Source organism: Hyla sarda, chromosome 11, assembly GCF_029499605.1.
Source record: "Hyla sarda isolate aHylSar1 chromosome 11, aHylSar1.hap1, whole genome shotgun sequence".
Taxonomy (NCBI): domain Eukaryota; kingdom Metazoa; phylum Chordata; class Amphibia; order Anura; family Hylidae; genus Hyla; species Hyla sarda.
The window spans coordinates 43350120-43375546 of NC_079199.1; the positions used below are offsets into that span (position 1 = coordinate 43350120).

Here is a 25427-nt window from a genome sequence, read left to right on the forward strand (position 1 = left end):
TGAGATGGTGCATTGCCATGCATGAAGATGATTTTATCATGGAAAGCGTAGTTCTTGCTTCTGTACCAGGGAAGAAAGTGGTCAGTCAGAAACTCCACATACTTTGCAGAGGTCATCTTTACACCTTCGGGAACCCTAAAGCGACCAGCCAGCTCTCTTCCTGTGATTCCGGCCCAAAACATGACTCCACCACTGCCTTGCTGACGTTGCAGCCTTGTTGGAACAGGGTGGCCATCCACCAACCAAACTACTCCATCCTTCTGAACCGTCCAGGGTTGCACGGCACTTGTCAGTGAACAGGACTGTTTGAAAATTAGTCTTCATGTATTTTTCTGCCCAATGCAGCCGTTTCTGCTTGTGAGCATTGGTTAATAGTGGCCGAATAGAAAGTTTATGCCCAGTTGTTGGACTTTGGAGGACTCTACACCTTGATGTCTGTGGGACTCCAGAGGCACCAGCAGCTTCAGATATCTGTTTGCTGCAATGTAATGGTATTTTAGCAGCTGCTTTCTTGATCCGATGCATGGATCTGGCAGAAATTTTCCTCAATGTGCCTTTTTCTGGACAAACCAGTCTGTGCTCTGAATCGGCCACAAATCTCTTATCGTGCGTTGATCACGCTTAAGTTTTCGTTAAATATCTAATGTTTTCATGCCTCGTTCAAGGCACTGAACTATTTCACTTTTTTCGGCAGCAGAGAGATCCTTTTTCTTCCCCATATTGCTTTAAAATGATGTCTGCTTAATAATGTGGAACACCCACCGTTTAGTAGTTTTTCCTTAAATTGGGTCCACCTGGCAATCTAATTATCACAGGTGTCCGAGATTGTTTTCAGTGATCAAAATAGCCCTAAGATACAATGCCATCCATGAGTTAAACTGACATCTTTGTGACACTTAAACAGTGCTATTTTAGCACATTAAATACCCCAGATGGGTTTATGGCCATAGGACGGAGTATCACATTTTTTAGCCATTACAGAAGTACTGCATTATGGTTGATTCTTTTCTGGTTCTCATTTGGTGCCCTCATACTTTGGGCATGCACTGAATCTGTACTATGTTGTCACGGGGAGGAAACTAAATTTTATGCTGTAAGTCTTCTCATTTAGGCTAGAATTGAGTCTTTTTGGGGCGGTTTGCTAAAAAAAAAAAAAAAACTCAAACGGCCGCTCGGCATTTTTCCGCGGGAAAAATACAGCACCAGATGTTAGCAGGGTGTCAATATGTAAATGCAAAATGCCAAACCCACTTTGCGTTTTTGGCGTTTTTCCCCCCTGATCCCGGTGTTTTGCTAAATCGCAGCTTGCCAAGACTGTGTTTTTTAAAAAATGTTTTCAATTTTTTTTAAATGCATAGCATCCCTACTTCCCGCCGCAGCCCTAGAGCTTCCAGCACAGCATAATGCTGTGCTGTAAACTGTCCCTGCAGAGATCGGGACTCAGATGTGCCGTGGCTGTTACAGCCGGAAGCACAGATGATGCTGAGCACACTTTTTTTTTTTTTCCCAAAAATTAAATAAAAGAAATTGTATGATTTCCCATATTTTCATTCTCAGCCAGATACCAACCAAACAGCAACAACCTGCTGTTACCAGGGTGGGCGATGACCATTGTTACTGGCCCTCCCAGCCTAAATAACATCTGTTCATTATCGCCTAGGCACAGGAGCGCCATTTTTGAAGCTCCAGACCTGTTAGTAGTGGTTATTCCCGATACCCCTGTGGTGGTGGGTAGTGGGGTAATAATTAAGGGTTAGCGCTAGCTGTTTTTGGAGCTAACGCTATACCCTGGCATTATGAATTCAATCAATAAGACTGCTTCCAATACTAAGCCTGAAAATTTTAATTTAAAAAACACGACACATATTTTATTTAAAAAAACACTCCCCCACAAGCCCTCGTTAGCAATTTTGTTAAAAGAAAAAAAATGCAGATCTTTGACGTAGTCCATGGAATCCGCCGTAATCCTCTGCATACACGGATCTGAAACGAGAAAAAAAAAAAATGAAAAATGGGTTAGGACATTCATAATGCATTGTCTTCTCAAACAGGGAGCCTCCAACTGTTCCACACACCAGGAAAAAAAAAGCTTTGGCAGTTTTTCACGCTGGAAAAAAACCTTAGTGGAGTTCTAGCCTGACAGGGTAAGCCTTTACATATCTTTCTCCTGCAGTCACTCTGAAAAGAATACATGAGAATAACGGATGGTTAATGGAAACTCCTTAAGAAGGCACTTGAAGAACTTCTGCCTTGGTTGCACTTGATGGACGTATGTCTTTTTTTTTTTTTTTTTTAGCATATTAACACTGTAACTATGCTATTTACTAATATGTACTTCAATTTTCAGCTGTTATGTTTTTCCAACCAACATAATTTATCACCAATTCTACAACTTAGAGTTAAATGCAATACCAGTGCATGCCCAGGGCTCTGACCGTCACCAATCAGACACAGTGTTGTTTTTTGGAAAACCCCCTTTTTTCTTTCTTTCTACTAACAACAAGGAAGTAAACACTTGGGGAAATTCTAGTCTGCCTAAGGGCTCATGTACACAGCCACATTACAGTTCTGTATTGTACAGAGCCACAACAGGTATGTGCCCCATAAGACACCATATATACATACATACACAGCTATATAAGCTGGAGTAGGAGGTTTAACCTGATCACTGTGGATTATTGCCAGGCCAATCTCCAGTTCAACACTCCAATATAAACAAATAACATTCACGAGGGACGAATCGTACATCCTTTTTTTTATTAGATTTTTGCAAATCTCTAATTAAAGCTTGTTGTATAGTTCACACCTTGTGAAGTTAAGTGTTTACATTGGGGTGCTGAACCTTGAATTGGCCTGGCCATAATCCACAGGGCTCGGGTTGAACCTCTTACATCTGCCAATCTAGCGGTGTTCCATGGGATTGTATTGTTAAGTCTATCAGGTGGTGTAGCACTTCCATTCAAGTCAAGCAGATTTATTATCCATTATTTACATTTAAGTTGGACCTATGGTGGTACAGTAGGGGAGGCGGCCCAGTCTCATGTATAGGATGCAGAGGTTACGCCCATTAGAAGCATTGCTTCTATTAGAGTATCTGTGTATATATAAACACTATATACAGCAAGGCAGATTACTAAGGAGACACAATGTCCCCCATGCACTGCCGAATAGGTGAAATCGCGGCGGTCCCGAACAGCCCGACTGAACAGACGGGTTAGTGTCACTTTCCCTTCAGATGCGGCGGTCAGCTTTGATCGCCGCGTCTGAAGGGTTAATACAGAGCATCACCGCGATCGGTGATGTCCTGTATTAGCCGCGGGTCCCGGCCGTTGATGGACGCAGGGACCGCGGCTTTGGGGAAGAAAAAGTGCGTCTTATACGGCGAAAAATACAGTAATCTATAAACCTGCAACTCAATTCCTATAGAGACATGGCAATAGCTTAAAGCTACTTAGATGTAAGGTTCTTGTTGCGTTATTGCACATACGCTCTGACAATGAACTCTGTGCTCCATTCTTGCTGCTGCAAGATCTTTCTTTCTTTGTTGTTTTTCTTTTCCTATGTTACTGAATTGAAAATTGTATTGCTAAAACAATAAATAAACAGTTAAATAAAATAAAAAATATTCTGTTTACAGTCTGTAATATTATTAATGAATATTGTTATCATAATCCTATTATTATGAAGGTGTCCAACCCCGGTAGCAGCTGATGGGTGGAAACTGTGTATGGAACATTCAGGTGACAGCAGTGTAAAGGTTATGGTTGCAGGGATGGGTGTAGCTATTGTTTTGCGTCAGGAGCTGAGATATTTTGGCCCACATTTAGGAGGGGCTCTGTGTGATGAATGTGATAGAAAATATGCAATAGATGAGTCCATAGAACAAGTTGATTTTTAAGTTTGTCCAATATAAATAACTATATATATTATTTCTAGTTTGAGGCATACATTTTTACACCTGATTATATTCCATATATTGCTTCCAGGGTCTTGAGGATATCCACCATGCATTTTAATGGGGCTTTCACACCCCTCTATTTTTACACCTTTTTAGTGCTTGCAGCATGCTCCAGCATGTGATGTATGAGCTGGTGTTCTTTCCATAGAATTACACACAGATACACTTACCGGAGAAGCTCATTTGTCATTACTTGTCTATGGACATGTTTTTGCGAAGAAGGTAAAAGGCAGCAACAATAACAGTATTTTCCCATAACTAGGCACAAATTCACCTTATCTTGTTTCCCATGTTTTCCTATTGATGACGGTTTGGTTGGTGTAGGGTGTGGTTAGAGTGGGAACCTGTGACTGGATTTGTGGGGAGATTTATCAAAACCTGTGCAGAGGAAACATTGACCAGTTGCCCATAGCAACCAATCAGATCGCTTCTTTCATTTTTCAGAGGCCTTTTCAAAAATAAAAGAAGCGATCTGATTGGTTGCTATGGGCAACTGGTCAATGTTTCCTCTGCACAGGGTTTGATAAATCTCCCCCTACATATATATGTGTTTGTCCTTTTTAGGTGTTTATGGGATGTTGTTTTTTTATTACTGTTGCTCTTTTAAATATGGGTAGTGCGCCATTTTGTAAATGTTTGTGCTGCTTTTTTTTGCACCACCACTCATGGGATGAGACCTTGGTTAATAAAAATGGAATGTTTTGCTGCCAAAGGTTGCGCCAGTTTAAAGGTAGCCATAGACATGAGAACGAAGAAGTATCGTACCAGCTTCCAAGTTTAACAGGATCTAACCGTTGCGGACAGGACCATGGCAACAGCGGGATCAGATAAATACAAGTTTATTGTCCAGAGTGCAACGCGTTTCACAACGCAAGCGCAGCTTCATCGGGCAAGAAAAAAGGATGTGGCAGATGAAATGTAAGAGCCCCTTTTACATGGACAGACGGGCTACAGATAAGTAATGCTGATCTCTGTGATCTACACTTCACAAGGCTCGATCAATCCCTGAATAGTTCATGTTGCCCTTTACGTTTATCATTATCAGCTGTATATTCTGGTAACACAGTAGTTCCTTACGTGGCTATGGCCCCTGTGAATACTTTTTTACACCCTACTTATAAATGCTACCCCATGGCCGGCATTTATCATTGTAGGTGTAAGTGTGGCATTTTTTTTCTTTTTTTTTTTTTTTTCTACACCTTATTTTGTGTGCTGGTGATGTGTAGGAACACCAAATTTATTAAATGGTCACAGAGCATTTGATAAATTTTGTGCAGATAAACATTTTCTTAAATTTTACTCTTCACATACACCAAAAAGCTAACTTAAGTCTGGGCTGGTGTAGTTTGAGAGACTTTTCAGTGGCTATACGCCTTTTTTTTGCACCTTTTCACAAAAAGGCGCAGTTCATAAAACCCTTCCATATCATGTTTATGGCCAAAATCAGTGGATTACAACTCAAAATCAGCAGAAATGTGTAAACCAAAAGGCGCAAAAAAGGCGAAAATAAACACTGCTTGCGCTTTTTTGCGCCTTTTGTAGACACAAAAAACTGTCTAAAGACAATGATAAATATCAGCCCATATCTCTTATTAGTTTTTTACTTTTTAGCCAGTTGACAGACGTCTGAGGAAAACTTTGGAATGTGTGTACTTTCCGCAGAAGTTTTATTTCTTTCCTTTGTTGTGCCAAGAAATGACATGTCCCGACTTGAGTATAATCATGTCTTGCTGTCTGAAGCATGGGAACGAGGAGCTGATCCTAAAGTGTGTCTGTTCTCCACAGAAACTATCATGGCTATGATTCATCCACCGGAGTAGGCCTTTAATACAGGCTGGGAGGGAGTACTTACGGAATAGCTTTCCACCCAGTTGTAGCATGCACTTGACTGACAAGTGTTCAGTATACTGTTATTTCACTAAGAGACCCTGTCTGTGAAGAGCGAGAGGTCTAGACGAGTTTATGCCTGTACCAGCCCAATGTTATAATTACCGGCTTATTTCTGCTTTATTAGAATTGCTTTTAACATGAAAGGTTGACCCTTTAAAGGGGTACTCCGCCCCTAGACATCTTATCCCCTATCCAAAGAATAGGGGATAAGATGTCAGATCGCCGGGCTCCCGCTGCTGGGGACCCCAGGGATCGCCGCTGCAGCACCCCGCCATCATTACTGCACAGAGCAAGATCGCTCTGCACGTAATGACTGGCAATACAGGGGCCGGAGCATCATTACGTCACGGCTCCGCCCCTCGTGAAGTCACGGCCCGCCCCCGTCAATACAAGTCTATGGGAAGGGGGCGTGGCGGTCGTCACGCATCCTGCCATAGACTTGCATTAAGGGGAGGGGCCGTGATGTCACGAGGGGCGGAGCCATGACGTCACGCTGCTCCGTCCCCTGTATCGCCTGTCATTACGCACAGAGCGAACTCTATCCCAGCAGCGGGACCGTGGCGATCTAACATCTTATCCCCTATCCTTTGGATAGGGGATAAGATGCCAGGGGCAGAGTACCCCTTTTAAGTGTCTGCTTATATTCTATTACATGGTATATGTAAGACACTGTAGTACTACCCCAGCATGCACATAAGGGTTTCTTGGTTGTAAGGTCCTTTCTTATGCAACGTTTTAAAGATTTTCCCCACAAACATTTGGTGGACGATCCAAGTATTACTAAAACAGCTATATCAGAAGAATGGATAGGACTTGAGTGCCAACAAATTTGTCAGTTTTAAAGGGCTACTCCACCTCCCCAGCGTCCAGAATGTTTTTTTATGAATGCTGGGTGCAGGCTGCGGGGGTTGTGACCTCACGGCCACACCCCTCGTGATGTCACGCAACGCCCCCTCAGTGCAAGTCTATGGGAGGGGGCGTGGCGAATGCCACGCCCCCTCCCATAGACTTGCGCTGAGGGGCCGTTGCGTGACATCACGAGGGGTGTGGCTGTGAAGTCACGACCCCCGCAGCCCGCACCCAGCGTTCGGAACAAAACGTTCTGGACGATGGGGCAGTGGAGTAGCCCTTTAAAACTGACAGATTTTCTTGTGACAATGGCCCCTGCCAGGGGGTGGGATATATTAGGCAGCAGGTGAACAATGTTACTGACTTCACCTGGTTTAATTGTTATAGCTGATCATATAACTATTGTAGAGAGGATATAAATCTGTCACATGTAGGAAGGAAGAGGGATTGTCAGGGTGTGCACAGAGCCTAGGAGTGAAAGAACAAAGCCTGGCAGAAGACTCACCTGAGACGTGACCTATATGTTTACTTAATATGCACATGTGAGCCCGGCAGAACAGGAACCTGACTGTGCTAAAAACTGCAGGGATGTTTCTCGGAGAAATTGCTTTTCTTTCAGTAGAAATCTCTATTGTGATATACAATGCATTCGGAAAGTTTTCAGACCCTTTCACTTTTTCTTCACGTTTTATGTTGAGACCATGTGCGAAAATGAATAAATAAAATAATTTAAAAAAAATAAAAAATCCCCCCCCCCCCCCCCCCCCCATATCATTCTGCACTCTATCCCATAATGAAACTGAAAAATTTAACTTTTACATGGATGGAAGTATTCAGACCCATTTTCTATGACACTTGAAATTTTGCTCCGGGAGCCTCTCATTTGGAGTCACTTGTGCTAAATTTGATTGTAGTCACTTGTGGTAAATTCCGGTGATTGCACAGGATTTGAAAGACAAAGCCTATATATAAGCCTGTTTATGTAGGTAAGATCTCCCAGATGACAATGCATACCAGAGCGAAAACAAAGTCCGTGAGGAGGAAAGAACTGCCTGTAGAGCTCAGAGAAAAGATTGTGTGGAGGCACAGGTCTGGAAAAATGGTACAAAGAGCTCAGAAGCCTCCATATTTCTTAAATGGAACAACGTTGGAACAACCAGGACTGCTCTAGAGCTGGCCATCCCACCAAAGAAGTAATCGGGGAAGATTAGCCTTGGTAAGAGAGGTGACAAAGAACCCAGTGGTCACTCTGGCTGAGCTCCAAAGATCCTGTGTGCAGATGGGAGAAACTTCCAGAAGGTCAGCCATTACTACAAGCACTAGACCACGTTAGAGCAAGTGGATGTTCCAGGAATCTTATGGACACTGCATGTGTGTGTATGTGTGTATGTATATATATATATATATATATATATATATACAGCAGCATTTACTGGCTCTAGAACATATGTGATTTAACCTATTTTCATGTATGTTCCCTTATTAGGCAGGTATTTCTCCCTCCCCCTAAGTAAGCAGGTATGTTACCGTTTTTTAGTCAGGTATGTCCTTCCAGTAGGAAGGTGGTGCCCCCATTAGCCAGGTATGTAGGAAGGTTACCAGTGACTGCATGAGTCCAGTACAGCAGGATCAGAATGACTGTAGTGTTCATGGTGGTTCTTCTCTTTCTCCGCTGCTCTTTGGCTGGCAGCCAATACAGTAGACATTAGGGGAGTCTTCTATCAGACGTGCCAGAATGCAGTACTCATGGCGCGTTTGCTTCCAGTACCAAATTAGATAATTAAAGTATTAATTTTAAAGATTCAACACAAATTATGCAGTGTTTATTTTTTTAATTTTTCTATAATATTTGGATTTTTTTTTTTTTTAATTATAAGGATTTCTTTTTTTGTCTCACTAGGAGTCTTGGATATTTACTCATTGGCCTTAACCATCGCATCTAAACACGGAGATGCCATGACTGTTATCATCTGGCATAGGAGCTAACTCTATTAAACGGGTACTCCAGTGAAAAACTGTTTTTCTTTATTTATTTATTTTTTTTTTTTAAATCAACTGGTGTCAGAAAGTTAAACAGATTTGTAAATTACTTCTATTAAAAAAAAAATCTTAATCCTTCCTGTACTTATTAGCTGCTGAATACTACAGCGGAAATTCTTTTCTTTTTGAAACACAGAGCTGTCTGCTGACATCATGAGCACAGTTCCTAAAATGGACAGATGTCAGCAGAGAGCTCTGTGCTCATGATGTCATCAGACAGCTCTGTGTTTCAAACGGAAAAGAATTTGCACTGTAGTATTCAGCAGCTAATAAGTACAGGAAGGATTAAGATTTTTTAATAGAAGTAATTTACAAATCTGTTTAACTTTCTGGCACCAGTTGATTTAAAAAAAATGCAATAAAATAACGCCCATTTTGCCGCACCGCGTTTTTTCAGCGAAAAACACTGCGTCCAGATGTTAGCTGCAAGTCATTAGTAAACTGCAAAATGCCAGATCCACTTGGCGTTTTTCAGTTCAGTATTTTTTTTAATCCTTTAGGCGTTTTTCAGCTATTTTGGGCTCAGAGGCTGGTTTTCAAAAACTCCCTACAAATCCTAGTTTGGCGTTTTTTGCACAGAAATCGTGGCGTTTTCCCCCTATAGAAGTCTATGGGAGAGCAAAAACACCAAGAAAAACGTCATGTTGGTTTTAACTTCGGCGTTTTTGATGGCTGTTTTTATTCTTTTTTTTTGGACTTTAGCGATCCAAAAAAGTGGTGGAGATACACTTTTTTTTTTTTTTTTTTTTAAACAAAATTATTTTTAAATAGGGATCAATTTGTGTACGGGCAGGGCATTAAAGATGTATCTGACAATAATAAAAATGTAGTGTGTGTGTGTTTTTTTTTTTTTTTTTTTTTTTTTTTAGGTAGTACTACTACTCCCAGCATGGAACACACTGTTCCATGATGGGAGTAGCAGTACCTGTACTAATTGACGGATCGCCCCGGGTCCGTTGCGATCTTTCTGTATAATTTATAGATGCGGCCGGCCGCTCTTCTGTGGTCCGCTGCACTGACGTGTATATATACACATATTCATATTTCCTGCAGAGAGCTGTGATTGGCCAGATGGTTCCAGCCAATCACAACTCTCTGTGGAAAATAGGAATAGGTGTATATATACATCAGTGCAGGGGACCATAGAAGAGCGGCCGGCCGCATCCATAAATTATACGGGGAGATATAATTGGTGCATAAAAACATACATATGTGACTGACAAAACGGGGTCCGCTGTGTTTTTAAAGGGAACCTTAGAGACAGAACATGCTGCTGAGGGCAGCACAATATAGACATTCATGCCCTTTCCAGCGGTCTGTCCCTCTGCAAGTACGTACAGTAGTTTAGTCAAACTTGCATACGGCACTGTGAGAGAGGAGTCCAGCATATTTATTAGGCACCACTGCCCATCCGCCGATGACTGACTGGCTTCGCTATGTACAGTGAATGAGAGAAACCGGATGAATACATCAGATTCATCCCTTGCCGCACTGGGCGCATACTGCAGACTTCAACATGTACTATGTATCTGCATATGAAAGACCACTGGAAACAGCATGTATGCCACCGTGCCATGCTACCATGCGGACATGCTGTTTCCAGCGGTCTTTCATATGCAGATACATAGTACATGTTGAAGTCTGCAGTATGCGCCCAGTGCGGCAAGGGATGAATCTGACGTATTCATCCGGATCCTCCCATTCACTGTGCATAGTGAAGCCTGTCAGTCATCAGCAGATGGGCAGGGGAGCGGTGCCTAATAAATATGCTGGACTACTCTCTAACAGTGCCCTATGTAAGTTTGTCTAAACTACTGTACATAATTTCAGAAGCGACAGACGGCTGGAAACTGCATGCCTGTCTATAGTGTACTGCCCTCAGCAACAGCAGCATGTTCTGTCTGTATGGTTCCCTTTAAAAACACAGCAGCCCCTGTTTTTGTCATTATACAGGAAGATCACAGCGGGTGTAAGGAGTGACACTTGCTGCTATCTGTCTTTTAATGCAGGTACTACAGCTCCCAGCATGGAGCAGAGTGCACTACATGTTGGGAGTAGTAGTACCTGCAGTTAAGAACAGATCACAGCGGATGTCACTCCTGACACACGATGCGATCGTCCTATCTATTGCAGAGATGCAGAGCGGCTTTCTTCTGCGCACCACATCTCTGCACTGTTCTTCGACCAGTGATATGAATAGAACATCACTCCTTCATATTTCCCGCTGAGAGCGATGATTGGCTGCAACCATCCGGCCAATCCCCACTCTGGGCGGAAAATATGAATATGAAAATATGTTCACATCACTGGCCGGCCGGAGTATAGTGCAGATGCGATTGCTGTATAGAGCCGCTCCACATCTCTGCTATATTATGGACGATCGCATCTGGTGTCAGTAGTAACACCCGGGTGATATGTCTATTAGTACAGGTACTTCTACTCCCATCATGGAACAGTCTGTTCCATGCTGGGAGTAGTAGTACTACTTAGGGATCGACCGATTATCGGTATGGCCGATATTATCGGCCGATAATCACGATTTTGGGCATTATCGGTATGGGCAATTACCTTGCTGATAAGCCGATAATGCCCCGCACCGCACCGCCGACCCACCGCACCGCGTCGCACCCCCCACCGTGATGCTGGGCGGTATACCGGTATGGATTTTTGCCCATACCGCTATAACGGTCGGGCCCCTCCGCCACACTCCGAGTCAATAAAAAAATTAAACTTAACCGTAATGGGTGTGGTCCGGGCCATCCATCCATCCATCCTTCCTTCCTGTAGTGTCCGGGGGCGTTCCGGGTGGAGGGTGAACCGGTCCGGGCTGTCCTTCTCCGGCAGTCATCTTCTCCACTCCGGGCATGCTCAGGCCTAGTACACTGCATAGACGCCGTGACGCCAGGTGCGTCGCTGCTCACGGGCGTCACTGCGCAGCGGCGTCTATGCAGCGTACTAGGCCGAAGCCTGCCTGGAGTGGAGAAGATGACCCTCGGAGAAGGACAGCCCGGACCGGTTCACTCTTCACCCGGAACGCCCCCGGACACTACAGGAAGGAAGGATGGATGGCCCGGACCACCCTGACAGGTAGGGGGAGAGAAGCGGCGGCCTATGGCACCGCAAAAGCCACTGCAGATCTGATCATTGATTTAAAGCGCCCGTTTTAAATCAATGATCTGCAGCGGTGTCGCAGGGGGTTAAATAGCCGATAACTTATACCGGAATATCGGTATAAGTTATCGACTATCGGCCCTAACCTGCACCGATTATCGGTATCGGCCCTAAAAAAAACGATATCGGTCGATCCCTAGTACTACTTAAAAAAAAATGTAAAAAATAGAGAGGAAAAAAATGATACACACACACACACTTTATTAAAAATTAAAGATTCGTTATAAAAAAATTGTTAAATACATTTTTTTCCATCTCTACTGCATCCTTTACCCAACAAATTGCTCCATAAAGCACTTAAAATCCTAACCAAACCCTAGCAATATGATGTTAGTATATCCTACTCAATACTAGGGATTATAATACTCACTATCCAAGACTACAAAATATACAAGCAGTATCTAATTTATACACCTATAGACGTAGAGGGCAATTTATCAAAACCTGTGCTGAGGAAAAGGAGTGCAGTTGCCCATAGCAACCAACAAATGCTTCTTTCTTTGTCTTTTTAAAAAACCTTTGAAAAATTAAAGTGATCTAATTCATTGCTATGGGCAACTACCCCTTTCTTCCTGTACACAGGTTTGCTAAATGCCCCTGATAGTATAGATGTGGAAGGGTTGAGTCCTCAATCACACCCAACACGCATTTCGGTTCTTCGCCTGGAGAACCTCTGGGATAGTTTTCTCTTATCCTGTTTGTTTCTGCGGGGTACCTTTTTTGTCAATCACCTCCACATGGCATACAGTGCGGGCACAACCTCGGTTACCCATGATCCCTGCACTATGTTTGGTGCTGGACTCCAGTTACTACAGTGACAAACGTTTCTGGCAGATGGTGCCAAGGGGTTAAGTTGTGGTGTATAACGGTTACAACAAGGGTTACTTTGGAGGGGTTTCCAGCGTATTTGGGGGTGAAGACCAACATGTAAAATTTACTGTGGTACCTGCTTCAGCGCGCCCATGAGTGACTTCACATTTAATATATTTAGTATCTATATGACTTTTCTATACAAACACCCCCAACCTTCCTGCGGAAAAGCTTACCATGCGCTCCCATTTGTCTGCAGACTTCTATTCCCAGAGTGTCTGTCATGATCACATAAATACACCTCGTGTGAACACCATTTTAGCAGTGATTTTCACATCTCGTGTTAGCGTAGCTTTAAATATAGACACCCAAGTGACAAAGTCTCCTATTAGCAATTGTGTTGGATGCATGTAATTATAAAGCCGATGAATTAGATACATAAATTGTAAAATCTCAGGGTTCCGCCCCCCCCCCCTTTTTATTTATTTATTTATATATATTTTTTTTTATATAAATAAGGTCCCATTATGCTTAATTTCTTATATATTTGTCCCTGCAAATTCCTCAAAACAGACAATTATTTTGTGCATAGACATGTTGGAAAACGAGTTGTTGGAATTTTCCTGTGGAAATATATTCAGATATCAAAGCCGAAACTTCCTAAAATTTTGCGCTGTACTAATAGACATTTCTATATTTAGAGATGTAGCTATTAAGCAGTGTTTTCCAACCAGCGTGCCTCCAGCTGTTGAAAAGCTACAACTCCCAGCATGCTCGGACAGCCTTTGTCTGTCTGGCATTCTGGGAGTTGTAGTTTTGCAACAGCTGGAGACACCCTGGTTTGGAAACCTTGCTATACGGGTGTAGTCACACCTGGTGCCTGAAGGTGCATAGGGGTCCGGTCATGTATTTTTAAATGGCATATAAGAAGAGTGGGAAGAAAAGCTTCCTCCCAGTCATACTGGGTCTTATTGTACTTCATAGTGAAATGCACCACTAAATGTCGCTGGAATGTGATTATTACGTATCGCGGGGCTAATGTAATGGATATGTAGGTGATGCATGATGGCACCAGCTAAAAGTCATACAATGTAGTAATGAAAGTCATTTTAAAGGGGAACTTGGCTGGAAAACATTGTAGTGGACATTCCGTCATGTGAACATAGCCTTATTGTAGTGGTCATGCTGGGTAACTGCAAAGCAGCTCCTGTTCACATCGATAGGGGCTGCTCTTCAATTACCTAGCGATACCGCTAGAAACAATGTATCGGAGCTGGAATTCTAAAATACACTGTTTATTTCCGATGCTGCGGCAGTGCCCATCAACTAGGTGTAGGCACCCTGCTGATCAACTATTTATGGCTTATCCTGTGGATTGTTGATCTGTTCCCTGCTTGCCTTGTTTGATAGATCTCCCCATGTCCAAATAGGAAGAAATCTATCAATATAGGCTGGGAGAAACCACTTGGACCACCCAGATGGTTCAGGCAGCATGAAAATAATGACAAATTTTATTTTTAAAGGGGCTATGTGAGTCACTCCAAAAAAATTTAACTTGGAAGCAACTTACTCTGTCCCCTTGTGGTTAAAAACCAGCTCATCGCCTGTTTTTGGCCAGCAGCGTGCTCTACTGAAAACTGAATTTCCCATGACATCCTCTACCCCCCTTTGTTGCAGTGTGTGTAGCTTGGCGCTTGCTCAGCCAGCTTTCCTGGCCTGCAAAGTTATCTTGGGTCTGGTTGGTTCAAGTAACGTGCGTTCAGCCAGTCTTGGCTCTGCAGGCCTACTAGATTAAAATAGTGGGATGTAGTGAAACCAACCGTTGGAGCGTCCGGCTGAAAGAAAATGTTAGGGTCTTCTTGGGCGCACATGGATGATGACGGGGAGTAACTCTCGACACCTTCTTTTTCAAGCACTAGGCAGCGCCTTCCCCTATTTTTTTTTTTCCCCTCCTCTCTATTTATTAATATGGTTGGATGGACTCACTATGGGTCCATCCAACGCTTAATGTCTAATTCATTTACATTAGACAATGTTCACATTTAAATAATGCTCCTAACTGCAGTAACTATGTAACTATGTGACATTTTCATGTGCCAGAGTACCACTTTAAGTTGTTGGGTTTGGGATAGATCACCCTAGGGAAGGACTATGCCTAGCTTCAAGGAATGATGTCAAGTCACTAAAGAACATGTTAGAATTATATTGCTAGGGATGGTTAGTGTCTGCACCGTACCTGGATTGTTTGGTTAGTCGGAGTAAGCCCGATCACGCTGTGCACTGCTTTAATAACCCTTTTATATTCCATTAACACAAGAAAGTAATAAACGCTAATGATATAAAGCTTTAATGAAATGTGTAAACATTTCAGTGTAGCAAAGAAAATATGCGTGGAGAATGTTCACTTGACATTCCATGTGTATTTATGGAGCTTGTCCAAAGATAAAGCACATGGTAAGATCATGAGCCCCTTATAAAAGTATCTATTGTATAACAGTAGGGCACAATGAACATTATAAAGTTACACGGGGAGGATAGTGAATAACAGAACACAAAAAACAAAAACAAAGCATAGCAAACAGTCTTTTTTTCATAACTGTGTTTAAATAGCCATCACTTTTTTTTTTTTCATCAAAAGTTGCCACATGAGGGCTTGTTTTTTGCAGGAACAGTTATTATTACACCATTTCTTGGTACTTATAAGGTTAGTTATCAGAATTACATGCAAACTGTTTTTTGTTTTTTTTAATAAATCTCTCTAGTTCTTATAAGACTTTTTGTTTTTATGCAACTGAGCCCAGGCGGTGTTCCCCAGTATGGCAAGAGTCCAGGTAAGTCCAGCCCATGTCCACTTTATCTAGTGGTAATCAGTCAAATGGGTAGGTGGATCTAGCCTTGTTTTGTTTCTGCTGACTGGTCCACTTTAAAATGAAACCAATAATGTTGAAAATGCAGTCCAATCTTTACAGCAGTCATGCTTTTAAAGCTAAATTGTGTGTATGTGTGTGTGTGTATAGATGTGTATGTGTGTGTGTATATATATATATATATATATATATATATATATATATATATATATATATATATATATATAATATCCCAAAATTAAGCAGCACTACTTATCCAGTCCAACCAAAAAATTGGTGCCAGCGTCCCAAAGGACTTGATCAGAGTCCATCCAAGATAAGAACCAGATACAGGCGCAGCACTCCAACAAAAAAGTGATTTAATATCTCATGTCAGCATTACAACATTTCAGCTCCTCCTGGAGCCTTTTTCAAGCATGCTGAAAGTTGTAATGCTGACATGAGATATTAAATCACTTATTTTGTTGGAGTGCTGCGCCTGTATCTGGTTCATATATATAATTTGTGTGAAGTATAATTTTTTTATTAAGATTTAGTAGAACTACTAATTTACTAATTAAATCCTTGCTTATTCAGGGTTAAGAAGTTTAGTAGGCGGTCCTACGGTCAGTGACTGACAGCTATCTCTGTATGCCCACCACCTCCTTGACTCTTAAACCTAGAATAAGCATAAAATATTGTTATCAATATTTTTGATACATTATTAATGTATTTATATGTATCCACCCGCTAAGCTCATCTAGCTATATAGTTTGCTGTCCACAGACAGTATTTTCAACATGGCGGCGGGTTCCCTTTAAGAAAGTGGAACAGTCTTGATGACCTAGCAGTAGGAAGGAAGGGTCTATCCCCTAAAGCACATGGATATCCCAGTATGGAAACGTAAAAGGGTACTCCGGTGGAAAACATTTTTATTTATTTATTTTTTATTCAACTGGTGCCAGAAAGTTAAACAGGTTTGTAAATTAGAAAAAAGTGGGTGGTGCAGCTCACAATTATATACTGACCTAGGTAAAGTAGGCTAGAAAACACCTATACCCTAGGTGTGAGAGCGAAATAAAATATTTGATACAAAAATTGCCTACACCTCACGGGCAGTATTCACATTAATAAATTGGTTGATTGAGACCGTGCTTCAATTATGAACCACATTTTTTTTTAAAGTACAGCTTATGTTGCATAAAAAATAGTGCATAAAATATTTCCCACACAGGGCCCTTGTGGGGAAAATAACAGTTACAATAAGAATAAGTGTGGAGAGCATAACGCAAAAATTAATAGACAGTAAAATTGTGTTGTGACCGATAGTCCGGCAATTTGGAAAATCTGATGGAATAGTCCGGCAAATAAAAATAGTATTTCCAGATGGTGGATTAATGTAACATGAAATTAGTATTACCGGATAATTGGAGATCTCGCTCTGGTGGGCTGCTTTGTGAGCGATTGCATACGCCGACACGTCTGGTTCTGATGGCACTCGAACCCGATGTATGACGTGCTCGTCCGCGGTAAATTGGAGGTATCCGAAGTGGATGGTTCCTGCTGGGTTATCTCGTGGTGATAGCGTGTGATGTCAGCAGTACACTGAAACAGATCACAGGATCAGCAGTTCTCCCATAGCAGGCGGACCTCGATAATGGTGAGAATTACCGGTGGCAGACGTTTTTTTTATTTAAAAAACTATCTTTAGTGCTAGTTGGTATAAAAGTCCATAGAGCGGTCACTCTACACAAAGGCTAAACGCGTTTCGGGGTGCTTAAGAGCAAAGTTAAATGACCCCTTCCTCCAATTATCCGGTAATACTAATTTCATGTTACATTAATTAACCATCTGGAAATACTATTCTTATTTGCTGGACTATTCCATCTGGTTTTCCGGACTATCGGTCACAACACAATTTTACTGTCTCTTAATTTTTGCTTTATGCTCTCCACACTTATTCTTATTGTAACTGTTATTTTCCCCACAAGGGCCCTGTGTGGAAAATGTTTAATGCACTATATTTTATGCAACATAAGCTGTACTTTTAATAAAATTTGGTTCATAATTGAAGCACGGTCTCAGTCGACCAATTTATTAATGTGAATACTGCCCTTGAGGTGTAGGCAATTTTTGTATAAAAGATTTGTAAATTACTTCTATTAAAAAATATCCTTCCAGCACTTATTAGCAGCTGTTTGCTACAGAGGAAATTCTTTTCTTTTTGAATTTCTTTTGTTGTCTTGTCCACAGTGCTCTCTGCTGACTCCTGATGCCCGTATCAGGAACTGTCCAGAGCAGGAGAAAATCCCCATAGCAAACCTATGCTGCTCTGGACAGTTCCTAAAATGGACAGAGATTTCCGAAGAGAGCACTGTGGTCAGACAGAAAAGAAATTCATAAAGAGGTTATTTCCAAATCTGTTTAACTTTCTGGCACCAGTTCATTTAAAATAAAAATAAAAAAGTTTTCCACCGAAGTACCCCTTTAAGGTTTATGCACGATTTATTAAGATTTTTGACTTATTAGAAGTTTTATAACCAATAGGAAATAGTGTCAGGCTGATCTTGACTCCAGCAGCATCAAAGTAACTAAGGTCTTTACCCACCCCAGAATATATTGGTTCTATTCCCAATCTTGGTGATATAGAGACTGTTCATATAACGTGGATTATTTTAGTTCTGCTGTTGGCTATTGCTGTAAGTAAACAAGCAGAACAGTAATAGGGAAAGAGGAGAATTGTATAAGTCCCAGTTCATGAAGTTCAAGCAAGATTATGCAGTTTATTATATTCTTCTAACACATTCCGGCATTGTCTTTCATGGGATGGATCAGACACCAGGCCTCCTGGTATTTCTGTATTAGCTGGAGGATACATCAGCCACCACGTGGGGCACAACCTTGTAGACCAGTGGTGATCAACATATTGTTAGGTCCTCAATTTCAGACCACATGTCAAACACCACATTTAGCCAGGGCTTAGTCACAGGACATATAGTCATACAGCTGTGTTTTTTGGGCTGCCGTTTTATTGTATTTTATTCAGATACAACAGGTTTTCAATAAAAGCAACATTTAAAATGAAGTTTGAGATTTCTTCTAGCTTTTGGGAAAATAGAGGCAAATAGAGGAAACACAGGAGCCAGCTATATAAAAAGCCTGTAAAAAAGAGGTCTGCATAAACATATGTATAACACAACTTTTTGGTGATGGTAAAGAGGGCCCCCATAACAGAGGAGGTCTTCTCTTTATGGTTGGGCAGAGAACTTGGCAGACCTATGCCCATCATTAAGACAGATTTGAAAGGGGTACTCCACTGGCCAGCATTCAGAACATTTAGTTCTGAATGCCGTGTGCGCGCTGCGGGGTCGGCCATGCCCCCTTGTGACATTACACCACGCCCCCTCAATGCAAGTCTATGGGAGTCCATAGACTTACATTGAGGGGGCGTGGCGTGATGTCATGAGGTGGGTGGTCAACCCCCGCAGCATTCGGAACCAAATGTTCTGAACGTCTGTCCAGTGGAGTACCCCTTTAAAGTGGTACTACCGTGTTGACAACTTATCCCCTATCTAAAGTATAGGGAATAAGTTGCCTGATTGTGCGGGGTCCTGCCACTGGGGACCCCGTGATCGCGCACGCAGCACCCCGCTCAAATCAGGCCCCGGAGCGAACATCCGCTCCGGGTCTGATGACGGGGCCGGTGATCATGACGTCATAGCTCCGCCCCATGTGATGTCACGCTCCGCCCCTTCAATGCAAGTCTATGGCAGGGGGCGAGACAGCTGTCTCGCCCCCTGCCATAGACTTACATTGAGGAGGCAGAACGTGACGTCACATGGGGGCAGAGCCGTGGCGTCACGATACTCTGGCCCCGTGATCGGGAGTCATCAGACCCGGAGCGGATGTGCACTCCGGGGCCTGGTGAGAGCGGGGTGCTGCGTGCGAGATTGCGGGGGTCCTCAGTGGCGGGACCCTGCGCGATCAGGCAACTTATGCTCTATCCTTTAGATAGGGGATAAGTTGTCAGCACGGTAGAACCCCTTTAACAGCCATGTGGCCTCGAACAACCAACTGGGCATCACTGGCCTAGAATATTACACTGTCTCTATGTGTGGCCTAATCCCTAGAACAAAAACAACGTGTAGGCCATAGATTCCTATATAGTTTGCTGTATCCAGATCGGCATATGCCACAGATCAGTAAACCAATTAGTTGTCAAGCATGCTCCATTGATCTACCTTGATGGCAAGCATTCATTTAACACAAGGCCCACTTTAGGGAAGATTTACTGCAGTCTCTGAAGGTTTGAACACTTCTAAGGCTACGTTCACACTGCTGGCTGTCCGTTATTTTAGGATGGAGAAAAGCCGGAGAAAAAATAGTGCTTGCACTGTCTTTTTCTCCAGTTTTTCTCTCCAAAAATAAAGGCTGTTATTGAATTCAATGGGGTCCGTCGGGACCCGTTATTATTAATTACGGCCAGCAAAGTGCAAAAAAATTTATAAAAAGAGGGAGTTTGACGGCCAAATTTCCTGGAGCATACTGGCGCTGTGAAAGGGGCCCAAGTGCCACTGTAGTCTTTCACATGACAGTTCCTTGTTACAGGGCATGAACAAATCCATTGTTTCTGAAGCTCTAACTAGGTAGTTAAAGGGGTACTCTCGTGGAAAACTTTTTCCTTTTTTTTAAATCAACTGATGCCAGAAAGTAAAACAGACTTGTAAATTATCTTGATAGAAGAATAAATGAATAGTCGGCAACTCGCCGCGCTGGTTCTTGTGAGATCCTTTCTTTATTACGGCATACTCACATGCAACAAACGGGGGAGAGAGAGACTGTGGGGGGTACAATAAGTCGGCAACCCCCCCCCACAGTCTGTCCATAGTCTGTCTCTGACCTGTTTGTTGCATGTGAGTATGCCGTAATAAAGAAAGGATCTCACAAGAACCAGCGTGGTGAGTTGCCGACTATTCATTTATTCTTCTATCAAGATTCATTGAACTGTATTATTTAGTCTGAGCACCACCCGAGTTCATACAGCAGTCTACCAGTGGCCCCTTCCAGTACAGTCCAGTACAGTCTCAGCAGTGCCGAGTTTGCTTTGTCTTTTTGTTTTAGACTTGTAAATTACTTCTGTTAAAAAAAAATCTTAATCCTTCCAGTACTTCTTAGCGGCTGTATACTACTGAAGAAATTCTTTTCTTTTGGCATTTCTTTTCTGTCTGACCACAGTACTCTCTGCTGACACATCTGTACATTTTAAGAACTGCCCAGAGCAGCATATGTTTGCTATGGAGATCTTCTCCTGCTCTGGACAGTTCCTGACATGGACAGAGGTGTCAGCAGAGAGCACTGTGGTCGTGACAGAAAATAAATCACAAAAGAAAAGAATTTCCTCTGTAGTATACAGCCACTAAAAAGTACTGAAATAATTAAGAATTTTTAATAGAAGTAATTTACAAATCTGTTTAACTTTCTGGCACCAGAGTACCCCTTTAACCCTGGTCCCCCGATCCTGCTGTCAGACTGCGTTTGCAAAGTATGATCTTGCACCCATTGCTGAATAGTAGACCTCTGCCTCATCTACTCACACTTCTTACTTTGGAAGCCATGATGGAAGGATTCCCTTTTCTGCCCCTGTTGCTAGACCTCAACAGGGCATGAAGATTAACGCTGTGTTGTTAACCCTGTGTGACCTAGTTTTGTAAAAAGCACATATGATCTTATAGAGCAGAGAGGATGACAAATATTAGTTCATACTTGACATAACGAATAAAATGAGTCTATATTATGCAAGGGGGACATTACCCCAACTATTGGATTGTGAGGAATGAAGATCGCAAAGTGGCCCAACAGGTTCTCAGACATTTCTTACAGTGAGGGTTTGGCACTCCACCTACTTGCCTTCTGTGACATTCTGGTTTGACACAATAGTATTCTTTGCTCAGTTGTAGATCTGCTACCTTTACAGTGGGTTCAAGTAAACTTGACATCAATCTTGGTGGTTTCTTACATAATTTCAACATTTTGAACCTAATTATAAAAAATTCTATATTGTTTTTGTTTTTTGTTGTAACTTCTTGCAATAAATATTTTATGTGTAACTATATGAGACTGCAGAGAGAGGTCCTAAGAATGCTGATTGCCCATAATTAGCCATGTAAAAGAGACAACGATCAGTCATCAAACGAGTAAACTCTCCTCTGCTGATCATATATTTTGTGCGGTCCTTTATATTATCACTATTGTCCGCACATCACTCTGGGGAAACAGGGATTGTGCGTCCGACAGTGATTTGTTGAATGGGCCACTTGATTATGCCTTGTGAAGGCTCAGCAGATGGCCGATCAGCCGGATTGTTGCTTGTTCCCTGCACCCCATCTACCCTGTCTATAAGGGCCCTTAAAGGAGTACTACGCTCCCAGACATCGCATCCCCATCTGATCGTGGGAGTCCCGCTGCTGGGACATGGATGGAAGGGGTGTGATGAGATGTGACCACACCCGCTGCGGGAACCCAGCGTGCTAAACATATGCTACACGGAGATCGCGAGGGCAGGGGGGAGATGGGGGGGGGGGGGGGTGCAGCAAAATGACCCCTGCGATCAGACATTTTATCCCCTATACTTTCAAATAGGGGTTAAGATATCTAGGAGTGGAGTACCCCTTTAAACTGGCCATACACGTAAGATACATGTCGGCCGAACCCAAGGGCAGATGTATGAGGAGAAATTAGGATTGAGCATTTGGATTTAAATTGCCTAAGTATTTTTGTTTCCTTATTCCCATATTTTACTGCAAAGATCATACTGCTTTGCAGCGCATGGAAGGGAATGGGGTCACGTTGCGGTCTACTCCGACCTGGCCGGTCCTTGATTGATTTCTTGCAGTTGTCTGGGTGCGATTATGGCCACTTGTGGCTCTCAAGGTGAACCCATTTGCTTATAACTCTATAGTGTGACATGGCAAATTTTGGCCTTGCGACCTGTATTATGACCAAATTTGCTGTGTGCCTGTAGCCTTATGGTCAGCACAGGAGCGTATAAATGGTTGCACAACCATTGGCCCTTCACTTACATCCTTGTCTGCAGCACATCTTCTGTTCACATGGGGAGATGTGTGAGTGATTATTTTTGGTGCCACGTGATCCCAGCAATCATTTGGCACACACCTGTTTGCTCATTTGTTGGCTGATTGCTGGGGGGCAATAATTTGGCTGATCGCTACCCGTGGAAATACATGCATGTTTAGACAAGCCAAACTTGCATGTGCATGAGGCGTTTGCCTGGCCGCCATCTTGCATTTATGGACAGCGCTTTAATTTTTTGGCAATCTGCTGAACCTGTTCATGTTTTGGGGCAGCTGTAGGCTGTATCAATGTTTTTCATGGCCGGAAAACTGAGCCACACAGTCCACTGCATGACACCAATGGAGCCGACTAATCTGGTTTACTTTATTGGAGTCTGTCACATTTCCATTGGGTGTAACAAGACAAAATAATACTATTTGCAGCAAGGGTTTTTTGACCAGTTATTTGAACAGATTCTGCAATGCAGGCCCCAAACAGAGCCTTTGACACAGATGGGAACCTAGTCTTACACTGTAAACAGTGACTGTAATTGAGCAGTTATCTATGAGAAGGGTAAATGTCAAGGGTCCTCAGGAGGTGTAATCCATGTGGGGGGGGGGGGGGGTGTCATCTGTATATATTACTAACATTTAGCAATCAGTAGAATTACATGTAAACAGCCATTACTTTATTTTTTTCAGGTTGACTTGGAGCCTGAAGGCAAAGTGTACGTTTCAATAACGCTTATAGGAAGCTTCACAGAAGGTAAGAGTCCTGTTATGGTGTCCGTTTCAAAAAACATAAACTTGAGAAGAATTTACTCTCTAGAGTTTGTGGTGAAGCTTCATTTTTCACAGTCTGTGTATTAATCTTAAACCTCCTGTTTATCTGTACAGAGGTTCTGCAGTAGCTTTGTTGCTGAGCAAATCATTTTTTATATATTTTTTGTCCTATTTAGTATACTTCTTTCGGGGAATTAGAGAATGACGGTGTTTTGTGATCTGCGGCCATTACGCACACTGGTTCAGAGGCATAGCTGTAGAAGTAATGAAGTAACACCAGTATTATTCCAGTATGATTAATGGCACAGGTTTCGAATTTGCATTGAGTCTTGAGGAGTGTTGAAAATACTAAAAGCCATTAAGGTTTAAAAAAAAAATAAATAGAAAATGCAGGCCCAGACCATGACACGTCCACCTCCATGCTTAACACGATACACTTGTCTTTGCGCTCCTCACCTGGTTGCCGCCACACACACAGACACACACACACACACACACAGACACACACACACACACACACACACAGACAGACACACACACACAGACAGACACACACACACAGACAGACACACACACACAGACAGACACACACACACAGACAGACACACACACACAGACAGACACACACGCAGACACACACACACACACACACACACACACTTAAACTTATTTGGATCAGATGGTGTTAAGTGTATCTTGGCCTCATCTGACAACAGGACATGGTTCCAGTAATCCCCGTCCTTACTCTGCTTGTCTTCAGCAAACTGCGGCTTTCATGGGCATCATCTTTAGAAGAGACTTTCTTCTGGGATGACAGCCATACAGACCAATTTGATACAATTTTACACTTTTACTACACAACTGTGGAGACTTTTTTTTACAGTATTCACAGGACATATTTTTAAAAGCACGACCGCAGCCAAACTCATATACAGTGTTCTGCGTAGTGTCGGGCCTGACACATAGACTCTATTTGGAGCCCTGTATCAGACTTTATAGTGTTGTATGTTTTGCAGAGTGTAATTTGGCTTAATACATGAAGCTTTATTTCAAGTTTCAAATTTTAGTGTATCCAATCCAAACTTCTGCTTAGTGTGCTTCTAAAGAGCATATTACAAGAACTGTTTACAGGTAATATATAGTATATTAACTGCAGTGTGTTAGTTTTTTTTTTTTTTTTGCATTGCTGCTTAAAACGAACAGACCCCCTCATTTCCTGTGTTATGCACCGACCACAAAGTCCCAATTCAGTGTTCAGAATTACTTCTGTCATGGGTGGCTTTCCTGTGAGACCAACATTTTTACATGTGAATAGAAGGCCACAAAGAGTACGCCAAATACAATGTAATAATAATAAGCTCACACAGCATGTTGGCTACAGTGCACACTGGAAGGTGACCACCATTTATTAGTCTATTTAGATGCTGCTTTCAACACTTGACAGAAGCAATGAAACAGTATGGCCGTGTATTATTTGGGGTTCATGGGTTGGATCAGCTCCCCACAATGAAATGTTTTGCATTATGTAATGACACAGTACAGTTGGTCTTGCAAAAAACAAGCCCTTATGGGGCTGTAGATAAATAAAAAAATAAATGAATAAAAACATGAAAACCCCAATAATAATATATATAAATAACATCATACTGAGGGAGTACTGTGAATCCTGCACTGTGTACTTTCCCAGTCTCCTGAAGAGAATCTCGGTCAGGTAAAACAATCATATTGGAACACTTAAGGAAAGCCCAGTGTCTTGAAACCCCAGTTGGCCTTCCCTGCACTCTAGCACTGCCATGCCCTCTCCCTGCCCCCCACTGATGTCTTCCCCCCCCCACACTTTTTTTTTATGTCAGCCCACAATAAATCTTCTTCTCTCTCCCTCCCCCCCCCCCTTTTGCCCTGTCCCCTCTCCCTGCCCCCACACTAACTATTCACTGCACCTTCCTGCCCGACAGTTAAATCATACTTTTCCATGAGGCTGGTCTGGTGGCTGGATGTTTAGAACTCCCA

General features: G+C 42.4%; 1 protein-coding gene across 3 annotated transcripts in view; it reads left to right on the forward strand.

The window, feature by feature from the left end:
* PRKCH (protein kinase C eta) overlaps positions 1 to 25427 on the forward strand; it is a 185728-nt gene that overhangs the window by 51009 nt on the left and 109292 nt on the right. For all 3 annotated transcript variants that reach the window (XM_056545930.1, XM_056545928.1, XM_056545929.1), the window contains exon 2: positions 23337 to 23400. Coding sequence is in view for 1 of the 3 variants with exons in the window: in XM_056545928.1 (XP_056401903.1) it covers positions 23337 to 23400 (64 nt within the window). In the remaining 2 variants the exon portion in view is untranslated. The remainder of the gene's footprint in view (positions 1 to 23336; positions 23401 to 25427) is intronic.